This window comes from Thamnophis sirtalis, unplaced genomic scaffold, assembly GCF_051295495.1.
Source record: "Thamnophis sirtalis isolate CommonGarterSnake01/CBP01778 unplaced genomic scaffold, rThaSir2_p1.2 scaffold_13, whole genome shotgun sequence".
Lineage (NCBI taxonomy): Eukaryota > Metazoa > Chordata > Lepidosauria > Squamata > Natricidae > Thamnophis > Thamnophis sirtalis.
The window spans coordinates 2,539,927-2,558,091 of NW_028261393.1; the positions used below are offsets into that span (position 1 = coordinate 2,539,927).

Sequence of the window (18,165 nt, forward strand, 5' to 3'; positions counted from 1 at the left end):
CTATTCCATTTTATATTCTATATTCTATTCTATATTCTTTTTATTCTATAATCTATATTTCATTCTATTCTATATTCCATATTCTATATTCTTTCTATTCTATATTCTATATTAATACTATTCCATTTTATATTCTATATTCTATTCTATTCTATATTTCATTCTATTTTATATTCCATATTCTATATTCATTCTATTCTATATTCCATATTTTATATTCTTTCTATTCCATTTTATATTCTATATTCTATTTTATTCTATATTCTTTTTATTCTATAATCTATATTTCATTCTATTCTATATTCCATATTCTATATTCTTTCTATTCTATATTCTATATTAATACTATTCCATTTTATATTCTATATTCTATTCTATTCTATATTTCATTCTATTTTATATTCCATATTCTATATTCATTCTATTCTATATTCCATATTTTATATTCTTTCTATTCCATTTTATATTCTATATTCTATTTTATTCTATATTCTTTTTATTCTATAATCTATATTTCATTCTATTCTATATTCCATATTCTATATTCTTTCTATTCTATATTCTATATTAATACTATTCCATTTTATATTCTATATTCTATTCTATTCTATATTTCATTCTATTTTATATTCCATATTCTATATTCATTCTATTCTATATTCCATATTTTATATTCTTTCTATTCCATTTTATATTCTATATTCTATTTTATTCTATATTCTTTCTATTCTATCCTATATTCTATTCTATATTCATTCTATTCTATATCCTGTATCCTATTCTATTTTCTATCCTATCCTATTCTGTTCTGCTTTATTCCCCTGTTGATTGAGGTTCTCTTGCTGCTGACATCACTCCCCTCTGCCCCCCATCCCCACCTTGTCGCCTAGCGCCAGCCGAGCACCAAACCCCCTTTTTGCAAGCCCACCGCCACATTGCTGGGGTTTCTCCACTACTTGAGAAACTATTTGGGTCGGGGAGCTGCGGGATGCTTGAAAATGTGCCTCTCTTCCAATCAGCTGTTCTCCGGGACACGCTGGCTTAGCTTGGAAAATCCAGCCTTGGCCGCCAGCCAGGAGAGATCCAGACAAGCTGAAAGACCCCGCGGTGCTGGGTGTGTGTGTGGGGGGGGGGGGGGGGGGAGACGGCAGCCTTCGTCTGGCGGTGTGCAACGTTAGACAAGAGATTCCCTCCATATGTCCATGAATATTGGGGATCCCACATAGCGGGAAAGTCCTTTCTTAGGTACTGTGATGACATTGTACCCCAAGGGGGGGATTGTGGTTTCTGGAATGGCGGCACGAGTTAGTGAGGAAACCCCTGTAGAGACACACACACACACACCCAGACCAGGCCCGGGCAGATGACGGAGCTTGGAGCCTTTAAACCGTTGGGGTCTTTAAACATTCAAGGCATGTTTCTCAACCTTGACAAGTTTAAGCTTTGCTGGCTGGGGGATTCTGGGAGTTGAAGTCCATCCATCCTACAGTTGCCAAGGTTAAGAAATAAATACTGGTTTGCTGGCTGGGGGATTCTGGGAGTTGAAGTCCACCCATCCTACCGTTGCCAAGGTTAAGAAATAAATACTGGTTTGCTGGCTGGGGGATTCTGGGAGTTGAAGTCCACCCATCCTACAATTGCCAAGGTTAAGAAATAAATACTGGTTTGCTGGCTGAGGGATTCTGGGAGTTGAAGTCCACCTATCCTACAGTTGCCAAGGTTAAGAAATAAATACTGGTTTGCTGGCTGGAGGATTCTGGGAGTTGAAGTCCATCCATCCTACAGTTGCCAAGGTTAAGAAATAAATACTGGTTTGCTGGCTGAGGGATTCTGGGAGTTGAAGTCCACCCATCCTACAGTTGCCAAGGTTAACTGGTTTGCTGGCTGGGGGATTCTGGGAGTTGAAGTCCACCCATCCCACAGTTGCCAAGGTTAAGAAATAAATACTGGTTTGCTGGCTGGGGGATTCTGGGAGTTGAAGTCCACCCATCCTACAGTTGCCAAGGTTAACTGGTTTGCTGGCTGGGGGATTCTGGGAGTTGAGGTCCACCCATCCTACAGTTGCCAAGGTTAAGAAATAAATACTGGTTTGCTGGCTGAGGGATTCTGGGAGTTGAAGTCCACCCATCCTACAGTTGCCAAGGTTAACTGGTTTGCTGGCTGGGGGATTCTGGGAGTTGAAGTCCACCCATCCTACAGTTGCCAAGGTTAAGAAATAAATACTGGTTTGCTGGCTGGGGGATTCTGGGAGTTGAGGTCCACCCATCCTAGAGTTGCCAAGGTTAAGAAATAAATACTGGTTTGCTGGCTGGGGGATTCTGGGAGTTGAAGTCCACCCATCCTACAATTGCCAAGGTTAACTGGTTTGCTGGCTGGGGGATTCTGGGAGTTGAAGTCCCCCCATCCTACAGTTGCCAAGGTTAAGAAATAAATACTGGTTTGCTGGCTGGGGGATTCTGGGAGTTGAAGTCCCCCCATCCTACAGTTGCCAAGGTTAAGAAATAAATACTGGTTTGCTGGCTGGGGGATTCTGGGAGTTGAAGTCCACCCATCCTACAGTTGCCAAGGTTAAGAAATAAATACTGGTTTGCTGGCTGGGGGATTCTGGGAGTTGAAGTCCACCCATCCTACAGTTGCCAAGATTAACTGGTTTGCTGGCTGAGGGATTCTGGGAGTTGAAGTCCACCCATCCTACAGTTGCCAAGGTTAAGAAATAAATACTGGTTTGCTGGCTGGGGGATTCTGGGAGTTGAGATCCACCCATCCTAGAGTTGCCAAGGTTAAGAAATAAATACTGGTTTGCTGGCTGAGGGATTCTGGGAGTTGAAGTCCACCCATCCTACAGTTGCCAAGGTTAAGAAATAAATACTGGTTTGCTGGCTGGGGGATTCTGGGAGTTGAAGTCCACCCATCCTACAGTTGCCAAGGTTAAGAAATAAATACTGGTTTGCTGGCTGGGGGATTCTGGGAGTTGAAGTCCACCTATCCTACAGTTGCCAAGGTTAAGAAATAAATATTGGTTTGCTGGCTGGGGGATTCTGGGAGTTGAAGTCCACCCATCCTACAGTTGCCAAGGTTAAGAAATAAATACTGGTTTGCTGGCTGGGGGATTCTGGGAATTGAAGTCCATCCATCCTACAGTTGCCAAGGTTAAGAAATAAATACTGGTTTGCTGGCTGAGGGATTCTGGGAGTTGAAGTCCACCTATCCTACAGTTGCCAAGGTTAAGAAATAAATACTGGTTTGCTGGCTGGGGGATTCTGGGAGTTGAAGTCCACCCATCCTACAGTTGCCAAGGTTAAGAAATAAATACTGGTTTGCTGGCTGGGGGATTCTGGGAATTGAAGTCCATCCATCCTACAGTTGCCAAGGTTAAGAAATAAATACTGGTTTGCTGGCTGAGGGATTCTGGGAGTTGAAGTCCACCTATCCTACAGTTGCCAAGGTTAAGAAATAAATACTGGTTTGCTGGCTGGGGGATTCTGGGAGTTGAAGTCCACCCATCCTACAATTGCCAAGGTTAACTGGTTTGCTGGCTGGGGGATTCTGGGAGTTGAGGTCCACCCATCCTACAGTTGCCAAGGTTAAGAAATAAATACTGGTTTGCTGGCTGGGGGATTCTGGGAGTTGAAGTCCACCCATCCTACAGTTGCCAAGGTTAAGAAATAAATACTGGTTTGCTGGCTGGGGGATTCTGGGAGTTGAAGTCCACCTATCCTACAGTTGCCAAGGTTAAGAAATAAATACTGGTTTGCTGGCTGGGGGATTCTGGGAGTTGAAGTCCACCCATCCTACAGTTGCCAAGGTTAACTGGTTTGCTGGCTGGGGGATTCTGGGAGTTGAAGTCCACCTATCCTACAATTGCCAAGGTTAAGAAATAAATACTGGTTTGCTGGCTGGGGGATTCTGGGAGTTGAAGTCCACCCATCCTACAGTTGCCAAGATTAACTGGTTTGCTGGCTGGGGGATTCTGGGAGTTGAAGTCCACCCATCCTACAGTTGCCAAGGTTAACTGGTTTGCTGGCTGGGGGATTCTGGGAGTTGAAGTCCACCTATCCTACAATTGCCAAGGTTAAGAAATAAATACTGGTTTGCTGGCTGGGGGATTCTGGGAGTTGAAGTCCACCCATCCTACAGTTGCCAAGATTAACTGGTTTGCTGGCTGGGGGATTCTGGGAGTTGAAGTCCACCCATCCTACAGTTGCCAAGGTTAACTGGTTTGCTGGCTGGGGGATTCTGGGAGTTGAAGTCCACCTATCCTACAATTGCCAAGGTTAAGAAATAAATACTGGTTTGCTGGCTGGGGGATTCTGGGAGTTGAAGTCCACCCATCCTACAGTTGCCAAGATTAACTGGTTTGCTGGCTGAGGGATTCTGGGAGTTGAAGTCCACCCATCCTACAGTTGCCAAGGTTAACTGGTTTGCTGGCTGGGGGATTCTGGGAGTTGAAGTCCACCTATCCTACAATTGCCAAGGTTAAGAAATAAATACTGGTTTGCTGGCTGGGGGATTCTGGGAGTTGAAGTCCACCCATCCTACAGTTGCCAAGATTAACTGGTTTGCTGGCTGGGGGATTCTGGGAGTTGAAGTCCACCCATCCTACAGTTGCCAAGGTTAAAAAATAAATACTGGTTTGCTGGCTGGGGGATTCTGGGAGTGAAAAATCCACCCCATCTTAAAAGTTGCCAAGGTTGAGAAACATCGCTTTAAAAGGGAGCATTAATCTGTGCCATCTGAAAGAGCTTTTTTTCCTCGGCCAAGCACGCAAAGGAAACCAGAAACCAGCATGGACCCCAGCTGTGGTGCAATCCAGGATGCCATTAAAAGCCGAGCTGAGGCCTTGCCCAGAATCGCCCGACCGCTGTTATCCGCAGTCCAGGCAGGATCTGAAAACTTGGCACCTCCAGCATCAAAAGGAGACACCCCCCCCCATCCTCCCATTCCCTCCAGCCCCACAGAATCTCTCCAAGACACCCTCTAACTTCCATGACAACTGCCTCGGTCCTTGTTTGATGGATGAAGCCACCGCGGGTGGAGGCCCCTGCGTTTCTCTTGTTTGTCCGAGGAAAAAAAAGAATCGGGTCTCTAACAGGAAGCTACAAGGAGGCCGATAACCTTTCCTCCACCCTGGGCTGTGCTAAGAATAGGGCTGGAGACAAAGGACGGTTAGAAAACACCGCAAACATGTTCTGGGCCACTGACACCACCGCTACCTCCAGAGAGAGAGGCTGGGAGGCTTCTCATGGGCAGACAATCCAAGAAGCTTCCTCAACTTCTGGAGAACTTCCTCATCGGATTTGTGGAAGATGTAGAAAAGTATCACCCCCCCCCAGTTCTCCTTCCCCCACCCCCCCCGGGGGAGGGGGGATTCGACTGGTCAGAGGAAGTTCACCCAAGGAAGAGGTAGGTAACCACGCATGGGAATCTCGTGGCACGTCAAAACCGCGCTCGACTAAAGCGTGCCTGATTAAACCGCGTCGCTGACGTCATCAACAGCGAGCGCGGAGAAAGAAGGGCGCTTTAAATAGCGCTTTGGAAGCAAGCCGATTCAACTTAAGGTAAGGGTTAGGTTTAGGGTTAGGTTTAGGGTTAGGTTAAGGGTTAGGTTAAGGGTTAAGGTTAGGATTAGGTTTAGGGGGGTTAGGTTTAGGTTTAGGGGTTAATTTTAGGTTTAGCCTTTACAGCATGCTTCTGTCTCCGCGCTGTTGTCGCCCTGTGATGACGTCAGCTACGCGGTTTCGTCGAGCGCGCTTTAGTCGAACGCGGTTTTGTGGTGGAACCGGGAATCTTTTGTGTGGATAGGATGGGAGTGTGAGTCAGAGAGTCTGGAAGCAGATTCGGACAGGGGGGAGGTTGGGGAGGAAGATGGGCCAGTCCTGGAGTCTGAGGAAGACTCCGATGAGGGCTCTGTGTCGGAGGCAGAGAGGGGGCCAGGGCCGTCTGACAGTTATCAGCTGCCTTCGGAGTCGGACATCAGTGAGGCAGAAGAACAGCTGGAGCCTGTTCCCAGGGTGCGCTTGTGCAGAGTTGCCAGACGAAGGGAGCAGCTAAAGAACAGGGGTCGACTTGGGAGTAAGGCCAGAGGTGGACGGTGAATGGCCCCTCCCAGGGGGAATAAAAGAGGAGCGAAAGGGGAGTGGAGTTTGCAGGAGACAATTAGTTCATTCCCGCATTCTTGCCAAGTATTGCGGCCTCTGAAAGATCTCGGCCTGGCCAATATCTCCAAGCCTGATACAGGTCGGGAATTGTGAGCTACCTGGAAAGACTGCGGGAGAGGAATTCACTTTACGTTAAATAAAAGGGGGTTATCAGATGAGGACTTGGCTTCGTGCTGCTGGGGAAGCCTAGGTCGGAACGAAATCCCTCGGCGTAGAAGCCCACGCCAGCTCTAGCGAATGCCTCATGAGCCACGGCGGCACAATGGTTAGAGTGCAGTACTGCAGGCTATCTCTGCTGACTGCCGGCTGCCTGCAATTTGGCAGTTCAAATCTCATCAGGCTCAAAGTTGACTCCGCCTTCTTCCATCGTTGCGAGGCGGGTCAAAGGAGGAGCCAGACTGTTGGGGGCAAGAGGCTGACTCTGCCAACCGCTTAGAGAGGGCTGTAACGCCTTGCAAAGCGGTATATAAGTCTAAGGGCTATTGCTATTGCTAACACAAGCAAAGCAGCGAAATGTTTGAGTCTGAACATCTGGTTAGGGGAGATGTTCAGGGCCAAACCCCAGCCAGAGTTAAGGTCTACTAAATTGGCCTCTTTTAAGATGTGCGGACTTCAACTCCCAGAATTCAGACCAGTTGGCGAAGAAGCCCAGAGCCAATCGCGGCATCGTTCTGCTCGGAGTGACAGGCCAGCGCAGATGTTAGAGCTTGGGGGGGGGGGCGGGAGAAACCAGCTGTCGTCTCATTAGCTTGACTCTCTGCAAAGCGAGCGTTATGGGCCCACCTGCTACACCCACTAAATTTCACCCTTAGACAGGGTAAATAAACAAGGCCTCCCTCACCACACGCTTCTGAGAAACCACATTTTTGGGGAAGGGAGGGAGAAACGATGGAATTTGGTTTTTTTACGGAACGATTTTTTAAAAAAAAATAAAAATACAAGATATGCAGCTGGTATTTTGGCAGGTTCGACGCTGGTCCCGTGAGCTACGATGGCCGAAGACAGAGGCCTTGCCGACTTTTAAGACTTGTGGACTTCAACTCCCAGAATTCAGCCAAGCTGGCTGAGGAATTCTGGGAACTGAAGTCCACAAGTTCTTAAAAGTTGCCAAGGCTGGAGACCCCTGGTCAGAGAGACACTGGGAAGAAGACACGCAGCTGTTTTCAGAGGTGGGTTGCTGCCAGTTTGGCCCGGATCCGCAGCGCCAGGAGGCTCCGCCCACCCACCCAGACACTTCTGGGCATGAGCAGAAGTGTCACGCCCAAACCGACCTCTGGCTGTTTTGCAGAAGCCGCGTCCTTGGGTGAAGCCGCAGTGGCTTAACATGCGTGGCCCAAAAGGCCATTAAAAAAAAAAAAAACCATCCGCGACTCACTTAGCAACCTTGCCCAGCCATGGAAATCCTGCTTCCAATTGCGGTCGTAAACCGAGGACCCCCCTGCAAACAAGAGGCCATTGGGCCGGCCCATATCTCCCTCCCGAAGGGTCTTCCTCACCTTCGGTCCAGGCTTCGTGGATGGAGGCCTTCTGCCGGAACTTCAGAGCCAGATGATCCAATCTTTCCAGCCTCCGGATTTCGTTCAGCTGCCACTCTTCGAAACCTTTCTCCGCCTGCTCCAAGCGCTGCCAGCCGTTGTTGATATCCTGGGGGGGAGGGGAGGGGGGGATTCGCGGGTATGGTAAGGTGGGGCTAGTAAAGGAAAACACGATCCCCTCCTCCCCCAAAGGTCTCTACAGCAAGATGGTGGTTTAACGTGGAGCCCCATTTTAAGGATTCAATCAGGTGGCCGGCCCTGCTTGCTTGAAGAGGTCTGTTATTAATTGGGGGGAAACTTTTATTAATCTGAATTTGGGGGATTATCTTTTACTAGCTGGATACCCGTGTTCCGCTACGAAACTATGTGATCGGGCTTGATAAATTGACACTTACAGCTTAAAGCCTCTCCTTTCCCCGTCTCTCCCACAGGCCGGCCCCACAGAAGCCTCCATCTTATCCCCTTCTCTCCCTCAGGGTGGCCTCCATTGATCCTCTCCAAACTCCCAGCCCACAGGCCGGAGGAATCACGGGCTGGCCATGCCCAAGTGGCAGTTGGAACAGAGTTCTTTTCGGGTGGGGTGGGGGAGTAGAACGTCTAACTCCTTAGCATCAGAGCGTGGTAATAATAATAATAATATAAGAAATACTAATGATCTGGTAGTCATTTCAAGAAATCCTTTCTTAGTGAGCACCCAGGAGCCAAAAAGAACCTACATGCCAAATTTTAAGTTCGTAGGCTTTACGGTTCTGGAGATTTCGTGATGTTTTGTGAGTGGAATTTCGCTTTTATATATATAGAGAGAGAGAGTTAAATCAGTCTTTTTCAACTTTGGCCACTGGGTGGATTTCAATTCTCAGAATTCCCCAGCCGGCATGACTGTCTGGGGAATTCTGGGAGTTGAGGCCCACACACCTTAAAGCAATAGCAATAGCAGTAGACTTATATACCGCTTCATAGGGCTTTCAGCCCTCTCTAAGCGGTTTACAGAGAGTCAGCATATTGCCCCCAACAATCTGGGTCCTCATTTTACCCACCTCAGAAGGATGGAAGGCTGAGTCAACCCTGAGCCGGTGAGATTTGAACCGCTGAACTGCTGATCTAGCAGTAGCCTGCAGTGCTGCATTTAACCACTGCGCCACCAAGGTTGAGAAACACTGACCTAGAGGATCCAGTCCTGGACTTACAACAGTTCATTTAGTGACCGTTGGAAGTTACAACGGCACTGAAAAAAAAAGTGACTTCCTGTTTTCACACTTGCGACCACTGCAGCATCCCCATGATCCCGGGACCAACATTCAGCCACTTGGCAACTGACTCATATTTATGACGGTTGCAGTGTCCCGTGTGTGTGTGTGTGTGTGTGTGTGTGTGTGTGTGTGTGTGTGTGTGTGTGTGTGTTGCGATCCCCTCTTACAACCTTCGGATAAGCAAAGTCAACTGGGAAGCCAGCTTCACTTAGCAACCTCGTTACTAACTGAGCGAACCTCAGCGATTCACTTAGCAACGGTGGCGGGGACAGTTGCAAAATGGGGCAAAATTTGCTGATTAGCTGCCAAGTTTGGGCTTCATCATTGCGGTCGTTAAGTCGAGGACCTACCCGTGTTGTTAAAACTACGCGAACCCGGAAGTGAAGGAGGGGCCGAGTAGGGAGACAGCCGTAGTACTCACCGACACCATCCTTCCTTCGGAGGGCATGAAAGCCGGCCGGTTGCTGAGCCGCAGTTTGGTCTGCAAGGTGTTGAAGTTGATCTCCAACTGGCACTTCTCCTGCACTTTGGGGGGTTTGTGGACCCGTCGGTAGTCCCGGAAGTCCTCCAGCTTCTGCTGCATCTCTTGCATGGTCTTCTGAGGCACCCGGTCCTCCAGCCAAGGGATGGTGCGCTGAATCCATTCCAGAAGCTGCGGGAAGCACCCCAGGAGTTGGTAAAATAAGACACCGTAGCTTTAACAACCAAAAGTATAACGAGAACAGGTCTATGGAGATCCTCCAGGTCAGTGTTTCTCAACCTTGGCAACTTGAAGATGTCCGGACTTCAACTCCCAGAATTCCCCAGCCAGCATTCGCTGGCTGGGGAATTCTGGGAGTTGAAGTCCGGACATCTTCAAGTTGCCAAGGTTGAGAAACACTGCTCCAAGTTGTCCAGGATGAAAATGAAAGCAGGATTTCTAGCGAATATAAATCGCACGGCACAGCTGATAGTTGCACAAGCGATCGTCAGAAACTTTTTGTTACTTTTTTACTACCGGTTCAGGCGAAGAGGTAGTCAGAAAATGCTTTTAAAAAAAGGTTGCAATGATCCCGTTGTTGGAACTTTTTTTTTAAAATCCCTTTTTTTTAAAGCATTGTTTTTACTATCGATTCGGGAGAACCGAGCCGAACCGGTTGCATTTCACCCCCTGCTCTGCAGCCTTTGCAAGCACCTGGGTTGCAACCCGCGGAAGAGCAACGCAACGCTGTCTTTGGGGAACACTCTTAATGGCGTCCGCCTTAAGAATTACCATATTTTTCAGACTATAAGACGCACCGGTGTATAAGGCGCATCAAGATTTCGAAGAGGTAAGTAAGAAATATATATATATATATTTGGGCATACCAGGGGTTGTGACTTTAAATATATACCTCTCACCCTGGCTGGCTGATAAGGAGTCGAGCTGTGTAGCTCAATGGTTAACACATCTGCCTAAGAGGCAATAGAGCACAGGTTCGATTCCCAACAAGGGTGTGGCTAGCTGATGAGAGCTAAATAGCTTGAAATAGATCTATACTAGTCTCCCTTTATTTATTTATCAGCATAAAATATAACATATATATATATATATATATATATATATATATATATATATATATATATATATATATATATATATATATATATTCTTACTTACCTCTTCGAAATCTTGATGCGCCTTATACACCGGTGCGTCTTATAATCCGAAAAATACGGTAATTCTTAAGGCGGATATATATATGGTCTTTCCTGGCCCCCGGGACCACTCTGCAGACTTCAGCAGGACTGGGGGAAGGCAAATCGCCCCCCCCCCCCCGTTTCCTTTCCCCCCCAGCCCTGCTGAAGCCTGCAGAGTGCTTCTGGCCTGTTTTTTGTTTGTTTTTCAGAAAAACGGGATGCGGGAACAGGGCTTCGAGAGGCCAAAAAGGGCTGAATTCGGTGTATAAGATGCACCAACATTTCCGCGCTCTTTTAAGGAGAGGGAAAAGGTGCGTCTTATACTCCGAAAAATACGGTAAGTTCAGACTGAGAAGTGATCAAAGCACCCGGTCGCTCCCCCCCCCACCCAATTTCTCAACCGTCTCCATTATATCCGGAGCCTGTTGACAGGCGGATTCCCAAAACTCTTGGCTCGTCGAGAGGTGGTGTGTGTGTGTGTGTGTGTGTGTGTGTGTATGTCACCAGGTTCAACTCCCGCCTGTTAAAAACAGGGAAGGCTCATCAAGACTCACATCAGAAGCCAGCTTCTCGTAATCTTCCATCAGGTGCTCATTCTCTTGGTTGACGGCCAACACTTTGCAAATCCTGTTTGCCGCTGTCTCGGCCTACAAGCAGAACAAGAGGGGGAAATTGGTGACTCGGCAGAAAAACAACAGTCCCCGGAGAGACTCTGGACCTTCCAAGGAAAGGCACAGCATGAGATCAAAGCAATAATTGAACCCTCATAGAAAGCGTCCGACAGGCAGAGAGAGAGAGAGAGAGAGAGCGGATGTGAAGCCATTAAATTTCAATCCAGGAGGATGGCATTATCTGGAGTCAACTTTCAGATCTTGAACCTCTTCAACCAGGGTTGGGTTCTCAAGCCGTGGTTGAGTTCTCCAGCTGGCTAGGGAACTCTGGGAGTTGAAGCCCACCCATCTTATCTTCCAGTGGCCCAGAACTTGAGAAACGCCAGTCTGGAAGCTCAGAGCATGCCCAGAAACCACTAACGTAATCAAAAGACAACTATCATCCCAAGTGTAACGCGGGATCATTTGATCGGACCAAACTTGGTTTGAGCTGCTGGATAATGGAACCAGGTGAGAAGGCTCATCTCTTTCATCTGGCAGGACCGTGGATTCAACCAAAGCATGTCGAAAGCTCATATATACTTCCTGTTTCGGTCTGCAGCGACTGACCGCTTGAATTTAAAATTCCTGGTGCATCAGGCCCAAGATACTGATAGTTATTACGCGTGGATCAAAGCTCGCGTCTTCAAACCAGGGTTTCAGATCCTGATTGGACCCAATATTTTCTAACGTTGATGTTAAGGGCAAACGATTGGTTTGCATGAAGATTTAAAGACTCGTGCAACCCCTCGAGTTATCCTAGCACTTCATAAGCCAAGATTTGAATGTTTCAAGAAAACGGCTGTATTTTTATCTAGGGTTCAGAAAGCACTGCTAAAACAGTTCCGCTCCAGATCTGGCATTTATTCTACTATTATCCCCTGCAAAGTCTCTTTTTTTTTAATTCTTTTTTTTTGATCCTTTGCAAGCCGCACAACGTTCTCAGTGGCACATTTTTGGTAGCTCCCCTTCCCTTAGCCGATTCTATTTCAACGAGATCGTACTCCAATTGTAGAATCCTAGGGCCGGAAGGGACCTTGGAGGTCTTCTAGTCCAACCCCAGCCCAAGGTAGGAATCCTTATACCCTCCAGCAATTGATTGTTATTCTTCACTCAAGGTCCCCGGTAACTATAAACCTTCCCAGTTTTGTACTGAGAGCCGCATTGCAAGCTGGCATAAATCCAAAAACACAAAGACAAAGGAAAAAATGAAAGCAATGGTGGACCTTTGTCAAAAACAATAGGATGCAAAAAGGGTGTGTGTTTGTTTGTGTGTGTTTTAAAGGGAGGAGGAGCAGAGCAGGTGAAAGGCCTGCTTTAAAAAAACAAACGAGGGAGGCCATGAAGTTGGGAGTCCCGCCGTAAACGCCCGCACCTGGCTTGCCCAAAAGCAAAAAATAAAATTAAAAAAATTGTGGTGGTGGGGGTGGGAGGAGGGACAAATCACACAGAAGCCGTGAAATGGGAAAAAGTCAAGAAATCAAGTACCTTGCTAGGAGCAGAGAGAGTCCAAGGGAAGGAGATGGAAGCCACACATCAACAGAAAGGGTGAAGAGGAGGGTCTGGAGAAGGGGAAGGGGAAAGGGAGAGAGAGCCATGGAAGAAATGAGTTGCCAACAAAATAGGATATTCGAAAGAAAGAAAGAAAGAAACCGAGAGAGATTTTATTTCCACTTAAAAAAAAAAAAGCTACTGGTCCCCCCCCCCCCCCCGCAGTCGGTATAGACCAGGGGTCAGCAAACTGTGGCTCTGGAGCCGCATGTGGCTCTTTCCTCCAGGCTATTTTTCCTGCATCTCAAAAGCAGGCAGAGGCGAGGAACTCCGAGTTTAACATTGGTCTTTTCTGCGGTAAAATGGGGATATTTTCTTGCGGACCCTCAGGAATTCCGGTCCGTTCAAAGGACCACCCCTCAACCCCTGGAGCCTCTTGAGGGAGGTGCAGAAGCAGGAGCATCTTTGCTTTCCATGCCAAGTGATCAAGGAAGGTGCCAAGGCAGGCCAGGGAAACTTAACAAGGCGGGCGCTACGGAAATCAGTCCTGTCCCTTTAAGAGACGGGATAGGGAATTCTGGGAATTGAAGTCCATAGGGACTACTACTACGAAGCTGGGGAAATAGAAGTTCGCCCAGCTTTAAAAAAAAAAGGCGCTGAGGATTAAGAATCGACTGCTCTGGATCACGCCTCCTCCTCGTGCAATCCCATCACTAGCCCCATTGCATAAAATCCTGGGACATACTTTACCCGTCCTGGCAGAATTTCTTCATTTTTATAGCTTTGGGCTTTATTGGGACTATAAATAAAACTAGTGAAAAATTGTAGGTCTCTATTAGGAGCCTGATCCGCCCACTCTGAGCCAATCTAACCAGGAGGAACAGAAACCCGACATAATATAAACACAAGGAGCCATCCAAAAGGAAGGAAGAGACCAGCAGAGGGGAAGGGACGTGGGGGCGCAGCAGAGGGGAGGACCAGGAAAACGGGACGGTTAGTTGCAGCACACAAAGGAAAGGGAATGAAACGAAGGAGGGGAGCTTTAGGCAAGGACTGGCAGACTTCGAATTTCCCTTTCCAGGCTCCAAGGAAGGAGGAGAAGGGCCATTTAACATCCGACAGGGAGGAAAAGGACAGGCGTAGTATACTGGCCTGTATGCTCAGCATGCAAAAGAGAAAATTAGTAAGAAAGCAATTAAGCTGGCGGGGGGGGGGGGGAGAAAAAGAAAGGAAGAAGGAAGAGAAAGAGAGAAGGAAGGAGAGAGAGAAAGAGGGAAAGAAGAGAGAAGGAAGGGAAGGAGGGAGGGAGAAGAAAGAGAGAGAAAGAAAGAGAGGGAAAGAAAGAAAGGAAAAAAGGAAGGAAGAGAAAGAGAAAGAAGGAAGGAAGGAGAGAGAAAGAAAGAAGGAAAGAGGGAAAGAAGAGAGAAGGGAGGGAGGGAGGAGAAAGAGAGAAAGAAAGAGAGGAAGAGAAAGAAAGGAAGGAAGGAAGAGAAAGAGAGAGAAGGAGAGAGAAAGAAAGAAAGAGGGAAAGAAGAGAGAAGGAAGGGAGGGAGTTGAAAGAGAAAGAAAGAGGGGAAGAGGAAGGAAGGAAGGAAGGAAAAGAGAGAAGGAAGGAGAGAGAGAAAGAAAGAGGGAAAGAAGAGAGAAGGAAGGAAGGGAGGGAGGGAGGAGAAAGAGAGAGAAAGAAAGAGAGGGAAAGAAAGAAAGGAAAAAAGGAAGGAAGAGAGAAAGAAGGAAGGAAGGAGAGAGAAAGAAAGAAGGAAAGAAGAGAGAAGGGAGGGAGGGAGGAGAAAGAGAGGAAGAGAAAGAAAGAAAGGAAGGAAGAGAAAGAGAGAGAAGGAGAGAGAAAGAAAGAAGGAAAGAAGAGAGAAGGGAGGGAGTTGAAAGAGAAAGAAAGAGAGGAAGAGAAAGAAAGAAAGGAAGGAAGGAAGAGAAAGAGGAGAGAGAAAGAAAGAAAGAGGGAAAGAAGAGAGAAGGAAGGAAGGAGGGAGGGAGGAGAGAGACACACACAGAGAGAACGAACTGTGCCAGAAAAACAAATCTCTGCAGCCAGCACAAACTCATGCTTACGGGTGCATTCCCCCCCCCCCCGCCCTCCCCCCAAAAGGCTTTGGCTTTGGCTCCGCTCCCGTTAAAGTCACTCAGAGCAAGGGACTGGAAGTGAGAAAGCCTTAACAGGATCATAAAATCCACTCGGGGCAGAGAAGTTTTCGCCAGGCCTGGCTACGGGAAAAATCCAGCTGCTTCTTTCAGCGGTTAAAAACTTCTTTTTCCCCCCTTCAATATTTCATGAGAAAGAGAGATTTGCTCCAAACCCCCCAAAGATGGGGGGGGGGGAAACACAACAGATGTTCAGGAAACCGTGCGGTAACCCTTAATCCCGGCTCTGGAGGACGCCGAAGGGAGATTTGCAGAACTCACACCGATCCCCCTTCTCACGGCACGCGAGCGAAGCCCCCACCCCTCCGGCCACAATCCGTTCCTAGCGAATCCCCCTTTGCAAAGAATTCCCCCCGAGGACTCACACAACACCCCCGGGGTTCTTCTTCCCAGATTCTACCACCTCAGACCTGCCCGCCAGATTTTCGCCTCCCGCCAGGGCTAAAACAAATTCGAGGCTGTGCATTTGTGCCGAGTTTCTAATCCCAATTCTCCCGGGATCTCTGGAAAGGCAGGAAATGCGGTGTGGGTGGCCACCTTAAATCGGTGGCCATCATTTCCCCCTGCCACACAAGCCACGGGTTATTGGGGGGGGGCTGTTAGCCACCGGCGGCTTCAATCGCTCGCTCTGGAAACGGCGTCGCTCAAGGCCGACGCTAAGCCAAAAGGCCAACGTCACGGCGTTCATCCTGCGGTTGAAACCCAAGGATGGTTGAATGAGAGACACCTCATCCAGAAAATTGGGGGGACGGGACGGACAGACGTGAAAGAATTCCTCGGAGGGGGTCTCTGTGCATCTCTCCCTCCCTCCCTCCCTTTCTCAGTCTGGAAGAACAAGCCAGAATAATCAAAGCCAGAAAGATGTTTCCAGATGTGAGGAAGCTTTTGGGGGGGGGGGGGTGCACTTCCACAGCCGTTGTCCTTGTGGTGTTTTCTTACACCTCTACTTAAAGGGAGGCTGAAAAGCAGCTTTCAAAAATCAACTTGAACTCGTTCTCGTGTTTCATTTCAGCTTCAAAAATGATGAGAGAAGACGGGCAGGAGTTCAACAGGCACGTTAGCTTGGATCGGGGTTTCTCAACCTTGGGCAATTCAAAGACGTGTGGACTTCAACTCCCAGAATTCCCCCACCAGCAGGAGTTGAAGTCCCCGCCTTAAAAGTCGTCAAAGCTGAGAAACTCTTTAGGTACTGTTGGGATATTCATGACTGGGAGAGACATGGTAACGAGGTCAGCCAATGAACAGGCATAGCAACTAAGTCAGCCAATGGGAGTGTAAACAGATCTGAGTCTGTGCTGAGAATCGAAACTGAAACTACTCTGTCTGCTCTGAACTTTTGAGAACAAACTGTTCTCCTGATTGTGTTCTGCTTGCAACTTCTACCACGTTGGAAGAATCTACTGTTGTTATCGTACATTTTATTCATTTATGTATATAAAGAAGTTAATGAATCCAGCTGAATCAGTTTATCTGTGCGTGCTTTCTGGATTTGATTTTCCCGCAAGAAACTCGACAAGCACTTTACGCCTGTGCGTCTCAACTTTTCGGCCATGCATGGGACTTCCAACTCCCAACGAGGCCGACTGGGGAATTCTGGGAGTTGAAGTCCACACCTCTTAAAAGTAGCTAAGGCGGAGAAGCATTTGACTTGCTCAGAATCGTATTCCTGGCCCATTACTGTAATATTTCTTAGCAATAGCAGTTAGACTTATGTACCGCTTCATAGGGCTTTCAGCCCTCTCTAAGCGGTTTACAGAGTCAGTATATCGCCCCCAACAATCTGGGTCGTCATTTCACCCACCTCCGAAGGATGGAAGGCTGAGTCAACCTTGAGCCGGTGAGATTTGAACCGCCAAACTGCAGATAGCAGTCAGCTGAAGTGGCCTGCAGTACTGCACTCTAACCACTGCGCCACCTCTTGGGGGAAACCATGCTCAATATCCTAACCTACAGACTCCCGACCCTGCGCTTCCAAGCCCTTTTAATGCCAAGATCTAACTTAATGTATTTGTGATTTATTCGCGCCATTTCTACAGTCGTGCTCCGGAAGGGTGGTCAGGACACCCAGGTAGTGCCAGCGCCCTCTGCAGCCCGAGATCGCCCCAAGCCGACAGCCGCAGCAGCCCGAAGCAGCCCACGCCCGGCCCCAAGCTCACCTTCTGAGCCCCCGAGAAAGCATGATAGAAGCAGGAGACATAAGTCATGATGGCCTTCTCGTCGGGCCTGAGCGTGCCTACAATATCTGCGCAAGAGGAAAGAGAAAAAGAGAAAGCAGAGTCAAGGGCAACGCAGAAAATCCAGGTCCGGCTGGACATGCAGAAGACCAGAGGCAGGAAGGAAGACAGGTTACGCTCCCTGGGAGAACCAGACCTCAGCTAGGACAGAAGATAGCCCTTCCAAACCCATTGTTTAGACCAGGACAAGGGTGGGAAATTAATGTTCCCATGACAAACTGGGATGGTTGAGGAGGGCTGAACCAAGAGGGCTGTAGACGCAGGTAAATTGGGAAGGAAAAACAAAACAGCAGTCCCCCTCAAAATAAAATCAAAATAGGGACTGCCCAAGAGCCAGGTGTGGCCTGGGTCCCCTAAAATACCCAGGTCTGGCCAGAGGACCCCCAGGGAATCTCTCAAAAGGAACTTAAATTTCATCCTTGACTCCTCAAACAGGCCCTTCAACTTTCGGGCCTACAGGATGACCGCACTTCCTGTTCTAGGAGTTGAAGCCCACATTTGTTCCGTGAAGTCACCTCCTTAGAGAGGACTTGTGACTGTGGTCTTCATCAACTTCTCCTCTTATTGACATCTTTGGGGGGGGAGGAGAGGACGAATTTCGATGGAGTTTTGGAGTTTGGTTGGTTGGAGAGTCCGGGCCTTAAGTGTCGTAAAGCCTCTTAACATTTGCCTCTCCTTCTCCTAAGGTGGCCTCCATCTGTGACAGCCTCGTTTTTCCACTTTCTCTCCAAAGGGATTTATGTTGAGTTTTGGGGGAAAAAATAGCCCATTTTTCTTTCCTGCACTGGGTGTCCCCAAGGTGATTTTTCCCCCCAAAAAGGCAAATCTGGACTTTCTGGTTTTTCTCTGAAGACCTTTCGCTTCTTAGATAAACTTCTATCATCTATCTATCTATCTATCTATCTATCTATCTATCTATCTATCTATCTATCTATCTATCTATCTATCTATCATCTATCTATCTATCTATCTATCTATCTATCTATCTATCTATCTATCTATCTATCTATCTATCATCTATCCTCTTT

The 18,165-nt window shown here is 47.7% G+C and overlaps 1 protein-coding gene across 1 annotated transcript in view; it reads right to left on the bottom strand.

The window, feature by feature from the left end:
• ACTN4 (actinin alpha 4) overlaps nt 1–18,165 on the bottom strand; it is a 107,107-nt gene that overhangs the window by 14,724 nt on the left and 74,218 nt on the right. Inside the window, 3 exon segments of the mRNA XM_087727250.1 lie at nt 7,655–7,802; nt 9,365–9,595; nt 11,157–11,249. Of these exon segments, the coding sequence (XP_087583376.1) occupies nt 7,655–7,802; nt 9,365–9,595; nt 11,157–11,249 (472 nt within the window).